The sequence below is a fragment of the Sinohyriopsis cumingii genome, chromosome 5, assembly GCF_028554795.1.
Source record: "Sinohyriopsis cumingii isolate HCF-2022 chromosome 5, ASM2855479v2, whole genome shotgun sequence".
NCBI lineage: Eukaryota > Metazoa > Mollusca > Bivalvia > Unionida > Unionidae > Sinohyriopsis > Sinohyriopsis cumingii.
This window is the reverse complement of record NC_142965.1, coordinates 75,166,844-75,179,854: the sequence shown is the minus strand read 5'-3', so window position 1 is coordinate 75,179,854 and position 13,011 is coordinate 75,166,844. Positions and strand designations below refer to the sequence as shown.

Genomic DNA, 13,011 nt, shown 5'->3' with positions numbered 1-13,011 from the left:
AGATGTGCTAGAGAATAATTAAAGGACATAATGGCAGGGATAGTATAATAATGAATCCCAACTCTCGATACAAATTGTATGAGTTCTTAATGTTGAAGCAATAACTATAATTTACATAACCGGAAAACTGATTGAATAAACAAATAGTAATTTAAAATTGAAAAGAAAAAAATACTCGATTTTTAGCTTTATCTCTTAAATTTATTAAGAAAATTTTACATCTGTTAGGGGTATATGGGGTGAGAGCGAATGTGATTTTAATGCATGCATTATAAATTGCACAACCTGAGTAATTGCTTTTTGCACTCGCGGCTTTGTAAACTACCTTGACAATGCTGAACACTCTATATGATATGATCATTTGATGGAAAATTTCTATACCCGTTTTCGGTTCACACTGACGTAAGTGTTTACCCTTTAAATCCACTGGTCTACCTGTCTAGGTTTAATCGATCCCACCGGTAATAATATATGCATATGTATATATACATCAAACAGATAAAGTTCAACACTACTGTATATAAACAAGGTGGGTTCTGTTATGTTTTATCTTCCAACGCAGGTATATATTCATGCACATTAAAGGTAAGTAATATATATTGTTTACATCTGCATATTATTTATTTCTAAACAAATTGCTAATTTAAACTATGAGAAATGGAAAAGATTTTATGGCAGTGATCCAAAGAAATTAATTCATAGGTAGGTTACCTAAGGCAATTACTTACGTGTTCAAAATGTGGATTTAATTACTATTCGATGAGTGCAGATAAGACGTACTTCAATCACATTTATATTTTCCTTTACATTGCAAGAAAAAGAACTGAGATGAAATTAAGATGCATTATCAAGGTAAGTCACGGAGCCAGACATTCTTCAAAAAGTAAATAGCGCAGTATATCTGCACCAAAACATAAAATGCACATCCTGGTCCATGATTTATTTTTCTGGGGCCCTGGGTGACCCAGTGGTCTAAAGTGCTCGCCTTTGCCGACATCGCCGATATCACCTCTGTCCGTGTGCGTTTGAGTCTAGGGTTCAACCAATGTGGGTATGTGAGAAAACGTGCCACTAGCTTTCCGTGGGTCGTTGGTTTTTCCGTGTTCTTCCACCAACAATTATATTGGTCCCCATGTATAACCTACCGTGCGCTGAAAAATGGCGTTAAATCCAAAATAACAAGAATAACGTATTTTCTTTATAATATGACTCCATACATATTTCAAACGGCACATTTTAGGTGAACATGGAAACTATTTTTTTATAGTCGATAAATATGTTAAAAAAGTTCATCATTATGTGGTATCGGAAAAAGCATTCTAATAATCCTGGTAAGTAAACTCTGAATGTACAGAGACTACACCCCACCCCCACCCCGCTTCTATATTTAGTAGTTTACTGAGGTTTCGCTTGTTGGTTAAATGAAACTTTTTTCTTCTTCTCAAGATCATTGAGTTGTTTAGGTTATTAAAACCATATTGCATTATTATCATAATTATGCGACACGTATAGCAACACTTTATGACGTCGAGAATGATAAAATAACGTCGTGTAGGACCGAAGCGGAATGTCCGAAGCATCCGAATGTGCTTAAAAGTGAGTCCACGGAATTTGCGTGCTGTTGTATTGAATACAGTTAGTCTTTTTAATCACATAATAAAATATTAATTATACATGTATGTACATTTTAAATGAAGCTCGTAAGATTCGTGGACTAATTTTAACCGTTTGTTTGCCAAGGTTCGTAAAAGATAATTTCGTCCGAAAGGTCACTCATGTAGAACTTAGATGTACTATGTGCAACAAACACTGGTCGGATGTCAAATTCTCAGAAAATATGAACAAATGTGCATGACACGAATATTATCCAATGCTTAAATTACATACATACTTATTTTGTAGCTTTTCTCAGTATCTAAGATTGCTGAAAGTCACTAAGCACACTCTGGACACAGGTTGCAGTTTCAGCTGGCGACGACTAATAATAATAAGTGGTAGTAGTTGCAATAGTAGTAGTACTAGTAGTACTATTAGTAGTAGTAGTAGTAGTAGGAAAAATGCCCCGTAATTAGTTTGTGTTCCGAAGTAATGGGATTAACCTCGTCGTCATTTTCCTGCAGGTTAATATTGGTTGATTGATTGATAATTATTGAATTAGTTTTGTATGAAAATCTCACGCTCTTACCCATTATTTTACCTTCTAACTTACTTATCCACATATACTGATATATAGCTAGGTTTTACTATTTTAACCAATGCAGATAAAGTACAATGTAATTTTTATCTATGTAACTTGTCTTATCGAATACTGACGAGATATGTGTACTTCAATACGGGTGCATTATTTTATTGATGATATAATTAAGCTAAAGAAGATATAGGCACATTTAATGTTTCGTGTACTTACCATTTATTTCGCCGCCGTGAAAGCCTTAGTTCCGTTTGATCAGTTTCATTTTTTTTATTATTTGTTCTTGTTGTACATTTTTTTGTTGCTAGTGTTGTTTGTAAAATATTTGACAGAAAGTCCGGTCATAAGCAAGAGAAAGACCAATTAGTAATCGATTAGTTTCGATTAGGTTTTCAGTAGAAACGTTCACTCTTCCTCAATCACGTCACGATAATCTGAACAATACAGGTGATGATTCTACGTGATAAGTTGATGTATGTTGACTGTTCTAAATACTATTTTCATCACTTCATGATTGTGCACTTTTATGGAGCATGTTTTCCATGTATGATCTTACTCCTAGTCGGCTATTGGATGCAGTTAATACCCCCAATATTCCCACATGCATATTACGTTCTTGTCTAATTGATCGACACATGACATCTGACACGAGTAGTGGTAATATTGACAGTAGTAATGTTTGTAATTCTGTTTTTGTCAGGAGTATGAATATCATCAGCAGTTGATTTGTAGTATCAGTAATGGTAATTGTAGTAGTAGTAGTAGTAGTAGTGGTAGTAGTAGTAGCTGCGCTTGAGGTTGCAGTTGGGTAGTGTCTTAGTTGGTGGCAGTGGTGGAAGTGTAGTCGGAGTTTTCTCAAACATTTCCCAACCCATTAGTTAGTTTGACTCGTGCATTCGGTCGTGGGGTCAGTGAGCGTTGCCTATCGAAAATGCCCTCTGACCTCACACACACACGCATACATATCAGAATATCTATATTAGGATGGGAAAGGTCAGAGGAAACTCGGACTAGTAGTGGTAATGGCGGTAAGGATTCGAACTTGCATCAGTCAAGGTGGTAAGAAGTACAGTTGTTTCAGCTGAAACAGATGCACCAGAAGTAGTAATAGTAGTGGAAAGCGTAGTAGCAGTACTAGCAGTAGTTGTAGTAGTAGTAATAGTAGTAGCAGTAGTAGTAGTAGCAGTAGTAAATTGATGACCACTTAATTTTATATTGTGGGTTAAAATCACACATTGTGCTGCCAGTGAGATAAAAGAGGAAGAAAAAAACCCATCTCGTATCAGACATTTTCATTTTTTGAAAAGAATTTTTTTTAAAGTTGAGTGGTGCATGTATTTCTAACGAGGTTTAGTCAGTTTTAGTATCCCAAAGTATGTCCTCATGCTTATATTTCACTCCACATTAAAGATTATCTCAGCTAATATTTCAGAATCCAACGTTATAGCCTTGAACGTAAACCCATTTTTGTAACGAATTTAAGCTCTATCAGCATGTTAAACTAACGAAGATAGCCGTCACAAAGAAATACATCAACTGAGATTCTGTTTTAAATTAGGGGCTAGTGTTGAATTACTTTGGCGTTTAGATTAGTCACTAAAATGGATGTCACAAAACAACATAAACTTATACTGGACAAAACAGTAACGAATAAAACGAATTCGAAAATTACAATACTATGCGCGGTGACGGCTCTTTATCATTGGTAGATCTTAAAGTGCTATCGGATAGAATAACAATCGCGTCAGGAATATTTTTAACTTCTTTTTTCAGAAGAAAACTGTGTCATTGAATCGTTTGTTTTCCGCTGTTTCGCTTATACTAACCTAAAATGAGCAGTTTTAATAATATTTGAATACCTATTTAAACTAAAACGCGAAGCCGGCCTATAACGTTAAAATTATTCGAATTTCAAATAACATCAGATCATAACTTCTCGCTATGTAATTTGATTTTGAAGCATGATAAGTTATATATGTTGCTAGAAGTTTTTAGCTTTATTGTGTTCACTTGTATATAGACATATATGGCAACCGTGGTAAGATACGATTGGATTACGGCTTTTGTTTACCCAGACAGCTTGACGATCTACCGGGTAGATCCCCTTGCATAATAATTTCTACGTAAAGGTAGACCGGAGGGAAAAACGTCATCTTGAAAAATATAAATAAATACAAAAAAATTCCAAAAATAATTTGTAGTTAACTACACGTTCAACTATATGTCTTCATTATGTGTAATGCATTTTAACAATATTCATCGTGGCCAGTGGAACTAAGCAGTAACTCTAGTATCACAGGTAAGTAAAATGATTTACTCAAATGCTATTTCTTTTCTATAACAGAAGTGTATGGTTTCATTCGATATCTTCGTTGTTAAATGAATATGCGTTCCATTCACCATATTATCATGTTTCGCGATTTATGAAACAATTGTATTTTCATTGGAGGAGTTGCACCCGCAGAATTATTGGGAGGAGGGATATATATTGGTCAGCTATTACGTTTTACCGATGTGGGCCAAAACATGTTTAAAGGTGAAATCGCGGGGTGGGGGTTATCATGGTGTTGATGGATTGTTATTCGAGTATGTGTTTGGCCAGTCAGACTGAGGGTATTAGATCAAAAAATCACGTGATATCTCCTGTTGTTTAGGTTCACCATCCTCGCATGAGGAAGTGGGGGGGGGGGGAGGGATATACGAGAAAAATTCTGGCTAACTCATTCTTTTGAGTGTCACACTTTTGTCTGCGGACATGAGAAGGTACCTGGACCACTCATAATTTGTGTATCATTATTTCAGATAAAGATACCATAGCATTTCTGGACCCCTTATATTTTTGTGTACTTTTTTCCCGTGTAGGGATACGAGAACACCCAAAATCAAAATTAAAATTCACAGGACCGGTTAGACTTTGTGTTCTTTTGACAATCAGTAAACATAGTTAATCCTTTCATATATTTGTATTTCCATTTTGTATACGAAAAAGATAACACTAAAGATGTAGTAAACTGTTACTAGACCGAGAAGATGCAGTGATATTTTAAAAAATTAATCAAAAAGCACTGGAGCAGCCAAACTTGAGGGTTCTTTGAAAGTCATTGCAGTCACGTTACGAAATACGAAAGATGTAATTTTATTGATCACTTTAAATTTTAACAGAGCATGATATCGTAAGATTATCAGACAGCTTATGTTGTGTATAAACGTAGATCGTGACTTCAATCGGATTAAGAAGGTCATGGCTGGTACAGTAAAGGAAACGTCGTTTTAAAACTGATATAAATTAAAATTTAATTTGCATATTTGCCTTTTACCAGGTATGGAGCATCAGAGTAATCAGTTGTTGTTACGTAGCGACCATAGTACCAGCAACAGCAGACCGACCGAAAATTATTCAGATTTGAGTAACCAGTTGCAATACAACCAGTGTAATGTAAGTTCTAACCGTTTACCGAACGTGGACTCAAACGTCATTTTTAAGCGTCTGCCAAGCGATGATTCTGGAGTTTATTGTAAATGTAAAACCCACTCAGGAAGTTTTTCTGAGGCAACTAGCAATCCGTCTGAAGATAATCAGGGCAGACATTCAAGAAACGACGAAACGCGAAGAAAAAGTGTTAGTTTCTCCTTGGGCTCTTCTTTAAATCTTACTGGCGAGAACCTCTGTGTAACGGAAATTAACATTGACAGTGGCTCAGAGACCAATTCAGATCCATCTTTTGTCAACAATGAATCAATATCCATCGATAAAAGGAATGGAAACTCTGGTTCTCAAAACAACAGTTATCCTTCGAGGCATTCAAGGGCATGTACTCATGGAAATGCTATCAGAAACAATAATACAACATTCAACAGGCAGAGGTCTGCTTACAGTGAATCGGATGGAACTAATATCATGCTTTCCCACTGCAACCGTGTTCCATCGAAAATGAATACAAGAACTACATTCCCCATCCTAGGCACGTCATTAAATACAGATTTTAGACCTGACGAAATATCTGTCATCCATCATCAGCAATTACCTGGACCTCCATATTCAACTACAACCCGGGGCCAGCATAACTTTCCGCAATGCCTTCCGTGTACATGTCATGACCACACTCAGCCCAACCTTGAGGCGACTACATTCAGAAGTCATCCCAACATCTACCGTGAGGGCGATCGAAATGTTGATCCACTATCCTCTGCACCACTTTTGGATGATAAAAGCTATATTGAGTCACGTGGTCCTTGCGCTACGTCACACGAATCCTGTGCTTTACCGCGCGAGACTCAACCGTCAGAAACGGTAGCAAGATCTGCAGTATCCAACATTACAAACAATAAAACAGTTGACGAAGAAAGTACAGTGTCATTTCAAAGATCATCATGTACGAACAAGACATGTTTGGTCATTTTGATGGTGTTTAACATAATATTCCTTGTAGCAATTGTTTTAATTATGTTAACGCTTTTTAATCATCGTACCTATCAGGAATGTCCACTATGCAAAGATGTTATGGACGAAATGAAGAGCCTTAAGGGAGGCATTATAAACGAAAGTGCTCTCCATGACTACTTCAAAGAAAACGACAAAAATGGTCGCTGTTGTTTGAACCATGCCTTCATTTTTAATCTGGTGGGTCTCTCTCTCTCTCTCTCTCTCTCTCTCTCTCTCTCACACACACACACACACACACAAAGTTGCAATTGTCAATCACGTTTCATATTTTCCCATTATAATTGCCAAATGCAGTCGTATATATATATATATATATATATATATATATATATATATATATATATATATATATATATATATATATATATATATATATTCTTAAATTTGACCATTCTGCTATAAATATTTTCTAACTCTTAAACTTTATCTTTAAAGCAAGATATGCAAAACGTTGTTGGAAGTGAGAGCCTCGATTCATCAAATTGCAAATCAGTACGCACATTGTTAACTGTAATATTTAGTACTACATATATTTCAATAGCCAATGTAAAGAAATATGTACTTAAATTTATGTAAGCTTTATATGCAAATGGAAATGTTGAATCGTTCTTTATGTTTCATTAAACTGCTTCACTTTTATCTGTCTGGATCATAAAACCTTTTCTTATTTTCTCATACAACTTTGGTAATAAGTCGTATTATTGGGCGTTGGTTGGTGTGTTTAAACGAAAAGTATTTTTCTTTACATGACTATAATGAAACAGTTCTTCCAGATGTGAAGCGTTAACTACTGAGTAAATTAAAAACATATCAATATATAACTGAAGCAGTAGAGGCACATAGCTGCATCAGACAAGAAATTATCAATCGTGTGTATACGGTTTGGTTAACAACATATGTTTAGTAATTGTTTAGTAATCATGACTGTTCAGGCTTTTTGGGTAATTTATTTTAATTAAGGAGTATGCATCAGTTTTAAAAGTGTTTGTATTCGACCATCGTCTAGTGTATGCTTGACTTATTTATTTGTTTGACTGGTTAAATTGTGTTACGTTTTGTTTAAACATTGCTGTATGTTTCCAATCACTTCTTATTTTCAGATGGCACAAACTAATCCAAGGAACCACGCACTGCAGCAAAGTAGGTTACCACATGTATTATATATATATACATTATATTATATATATATATATATATATATATATATATATATATATATATATATATATATATATATATATATATATATATATATATATATATATATACATACATACATACATACATACATACATACATATATATATATATATATATATATATATATATATATATATATATATATATATATATATATATATATATATATATATATATATATATACATACATACATATATTAGGAAACTAACTATTTTTGTTGTGAGGATACATTTTCAAATGTTCTATCATATATATATATATATATATATATATATATATATATATATATATATATATATATATATAGTTCTAAACACATACATATTGCTTTACCAACCCAACAAAACACGAGCACGACTAGGAAATACGTACATGGGTTGCATAAACCCAACCTATAACTCAATTATGACTTCATCGGCAGCATTTACCTTTACTGAGAGAGAGAGAGAGAGGGAGAGAGAGAGAGAGATTATAAACAAATTTTAACATATACGTTTCTGGAAAATTCAAATAAAATAGTAACTCTAGCAAGGTTTTAATTCCTTATTTAGATTTTTTCTATCTTATGATGTGTAAATAAACATTAATTGGCCATTCCATTCCAGATACAGAATCAATTGGTGTCAGTGTAATAGACATAATTCGAAACTCGTCACAGAAGGCTGTCCTTCATCTTGAAAGTTTGAACGGCACTATACCATTCAGTTCTCAGCTTCCCGGTAAGTGAAGAATATGTATGTATGTATGTATGTATGTATGTATGTATGTATGTATGTATGTATGTATGTATGTTGTTGTTGTTGTAGGGTTTAATGCCATTTTTCAGCACCCGATAGGCTATACATGGCAGCCAGTATTAATTGTGGAGGAAGAACCCGGGAAAACCCCGGAAAGAACCACCGACCCACGAGAAGCTACTGGCAAGCTTTCTCACATACCCACATTGGCCGAATCCGAGACTCGAACCCACGCAAACAGAGGTGAGATGGCAGTGATCCGTAACGGAGAGCGCTTTAGACCACTCGGGGCCCCTATGTATGTATGTATGTATGTATGTATGTATGTATGTATGTATGTATGTATGTATGTATGTATGTATGTATGCATGCATGCATGCATGCATGCATGCATGCATGCATGCATGTATGTATGTATGTATGTATGTATGTATGTATGTATGTATGTATGTATGCACTGACCAAGACAGCAGACAGGTAAATAGCCATATGGAACTTGCTTCTTGCATAATGTTAATGCATTTGTTTATGATAAAACACTGTGCTTAGGACCAAAATTAAGATAAAATGGGAACAATAGATTTTATGTTGTACTCTAAATTGGTGCATATATTCTTTGCAACATTTGAGTAGGATATCTTATTGCATCATTGTAATAAAAATTTTACTTTATTTAGATGGTGGTCTTCCGGGACAGAAGTCTAATATGGAAATGATCAAATGGAATTCTGATCCCAAGACAACTGTTAAGACGGGAAGTTCTTGGGATATTCTCGACAGTGATACAAAAATAAAGATACCACTTACCGGCGTCTACTACATCTACGCAATGGTCCAGTACCGGTATCAGCCAGGAAGTATTACTCAGCCATCTGACAATGTACAAAATGTTGAGGGGTTTCCACTGTCTATAAGCCTATATAAAATTCCACCGTCGCTAGAAAAAAAGCCTAGCATTATTGGAACTGTGACACAACACTGCAAACTCGCCACTATATCCATTGAACATAACATCATTGTAGAAAGATTAGTGCGTCTGACAAAAGATGACAAAGTCTTCTTGGCCGTCTCCAATAAACAGTTTCTTAAAGATGGCAACAAAGTGCATCAAATTGGACTTTTCAGAGTGGATTGAAATGCGTTTCTTTTGTTTGTAAAAATATTATAACGTTAACAAATAGTGGTGGTATACATCGCAATTTTAGGCAGAGGGCGTATCTTCAGATATATTTTCTCGGGCTTATAGTAACTTTATTCACGCACTATACCATGTACGGCTAAGCAGATTCCCAAGTCCAACCTCCATCTCGTAAAATATGGCGCCTGTGTCTCAACTGTTTAGGAGAAGGTAGGAATATGGTTCGCAGAGTCTCTGTTGTTAATTGGCTGAGACATATGAACTTGTAATAAAAACGATAAGTATTTCGTCATCTCCACCTTCCTTTGCAAGCTTACTCGACAACGATTCAGAGAGAATGGCTGTAGAGCATCCATGAAGATTTGTGCTGAGCTCGGATGACAATGGACATGCTTATGTTTGGGTCTGGTCGTCCATGTTCCATGTAACACAGCTTCAAATATAGACGTACGATGGAGTATTGGCTCCGTTAAATAAGAATCAGTTGTTGTTGTTGTTGTTGTAGGGTTTAACGCCATTTTTCAGCACACGATAGGCTATACATGGCGGCCAGTATTAATGGTGGAGGAAGAACCCGGGAAACACCCGGAAAGAACAACCGACCCACGAGAAGCTACTGGCAAGCTTTCTCACATACCCACATTGGCTGAATCTGAGACTCGAACCCACGCAGACAGAGGTGAGATGGCAGTGATCCGTAACGGACAGCGCTTTAGACCACTCGGCCACTCGGGGCCCCAATAAGAATCAGAGTAAACCTCCTGCTACATTTTCTACATCAACACTCTGCATAACTACCATTAGTAGTATTTAGTCACATATAAAATGACTTTATTACGCGTAATGATCAGTAGAGACATTTTAAACAAACTGGATCTATTACACCAATTGATCCATTCTAAAGTTACAATTTCGTTGATTGGAATTATTAACCGCAAAAGAAGATTTTAACAAATGCACGTGGTATGTTTATTTTTGCAGATTCGATCGGTGATTTAGATGATCTCAGACAGACAGACGAACAGATAGACAGATATTTGAAGTGGGAAATTATAATTTCCATTTATAGACCATTGTATATATTAGTATCATCACTAAATTTTGGATTATACGAATATAGGGAATTTGCAATTGTTGTATTATTTTCCTTGAGCTTGTTTCGTTATATATTGTCTGCCTTTTCCGATCTTAACAAAGAAAAAATAAATAAATACTGTTAATACTTGAATAGATTTATAATGAAATTACTGCGTTTATAGAATTAGTCTTTATTAGTTTTACACCTATTGCATATCTTACATTATATATCTTATATTGTATATCTTACATTATGTATCATATATTGTATATCTTACATTATGTATCAAATATTGTATATCTTACATTATGTATCATATATTGTATATTTTACATTATGTATCATATATTGTATATCTTCTTATTCACTTTATATCCATTGATTGCTGATTAAAAGTTTAAAATATTTGGTCACATGTGGAAACTGCGATTTCAAAATGCGCCTATATTTGACTCAAATTATGATTTTTTTAATAAAAAAAACTTATTTTTCCTCGTGAGAGTAATACGCATGTACAGTTGTTAATATCTTACTCGTAAAATATTAGTTTTATGGTCAATGTTTTATTTTCGCATTCATGAAAATCGTAATGGTAAACCCACTGTACGTTTATACTATTAAACTTCATTTCTTGGGAACAATTGACTAACAAGCACGTGCCACTTCCAGGCATCAGTCCTTATATCGACAAATGTGATACAACTAGGATTTGACATTTTATACAGCATAGCCATCAATCAACCTGCGATAAAAACTGATAAATTGATGCTGTTGCTGGAATTAGTTTTAGCATTTAGTGTTCTGGTATCAGTGTGTATAACTCATACGAAGATGCAGTGGTACAGTGGTTATGGTATCAGTGTGTATAACTCATACGGAACTGCAGTGGTGCAGTTGTTATGGTATCAGTGCGTATGACTCATACGGAACTGCAGTGGTGCAGTGGTTATGGTATCAGTGCGTATAACTCATACAGAACTGCAGTGGCGCAGTGGTTATGGTATCAGTGCGTATAACTCATACAAGCTGCAGTGGTGCAGTGGTTATGGTATCAGTGCGTATAACTCATACGGGGTTGCAATGGTGCAATGGTTATGGTATCAGTGCGTATAACTCATACGGAGCTGCAGTTGTGCAGTGGTTATGGTATCAGTGCGTGTAACTCATACGGAGATACATTGGTGCAATGGTTATGGTATCAGTGCGTATAACTCATACGGGGCTGCAGTGGTGCAATGGTTATGGTATCAGTGCGTATAACTCATACAAGCTGCAGTGGTGCAGTGGTTATGGTATCAGTGCGTATAACTCATACGGAGATACAGTGGTGCAATGGTTATGGTATCAGTGTGTATAACTCATACGGAGATACAGTGGTGCAATGGTTATGGTATCAGTGCGTATAACTCATACGGGGCTGCAGTGGTGCAATGGTTATGGTATCAGTGCGTATAACTCATACGGGGCTGCAGTGGTGCAGTGGTTATGGTATCAGTGCGTATAACTCATACGGGGCTGCAGTGGTGCAGTGGTTATGGTATCAGTGCGTATAACTCATACGGGGCTGCAGTGGTGCAGTGGTTATGGTATCAGTGCGTATAACTCATACGGGGCTGCAGTGGTGCAATGGTTATGGTATCGGTTCGAAGTCCTAATTCTACCATTAGGTCAGTCATTGTCGACAACTGTGGTACGTCCTTTGGCAATGCACTTTACTCCAGTTGCCTGGCACACATATTAAGACGTGTTGATGTGCTGTAAAAATACAAACCAGGCCAAGCCATTATTAACTCCAACTATTCCTAAACGAGTATTTGTACATATCATATAAATATTATGTCATATAAACAGTGTTTAATAGTATTGTAGGTTGAATACTATACTTCTGATCAAAGACTTTGCCTTACAATTTTACAGGTTTCATAAAATTCACAACTGAATAAAATCAAGGGACAATGTACAAACATTTGCATCTCTTTCACACCAAATATCGTGTATTATAAACTATTTTACAAAACATATAACATATGATTTCTTTCGCATGAAATATTTTGTATCGTGAATGCTTGTACACAAAATATCCTGTATTATGAACTCTTTCACACACAATACCGCGCATTATGATGTAATCTTAAAGCAATTAATTTAAGCACAATTAACGTCTGTATATGTGATTTAGCGGTATGCATTATGCACCTGATTTCAATCTGCACTGACGGCG

The 13,011-nt window shown here is 35.5% G+C and overlaps 1 protein-coding gene across 7 annotated transcripts; it reads left to right on the top strand.

The window, feature by feature from the left end:
* The first annotated feature begins 402 nt into the window (after nt 1-402).
* LOC149799466 (uncharacterized) lies at nt 403-12,754 on the top strand. 7 transcript variants are annotated; one of them, XM_089958827.1, is made up of 6 exons: nt 517-585; nt 816-852; nt 5,512-6,812; nt 7,736-7,775; nt 8,443-8,556; nt 9,252-12,754. In XM_089958827.1, exons 2-6 carry the CDS (start codon nt 840-842, stop codon nt 9,707-9,709), a joined length of 1,926 nt encoding a protein of 641 aa, XP_089814953.1. In that variant the 5' UTR covers nt 517-585; nt 816-839; the 3' UTR covers nt 9,710-12,754. The 7 variants fall into 7 exon arrangements, with proteins under 7 accessions (XP_089814951.1, XP_089814952.1, XP_089814957.1 ...); XM_089958825.1 differs by lacking the exon at nt 816-852 and having other exon boundaries at nt 403-529; XM_089958826.1 differs by lacking the exon at nt 816-852 and having other exon boundaries at nt 463-585.
* The last annotated feature ends 257 nt before the right edge of the window (nt 12,755-13,011 follow it).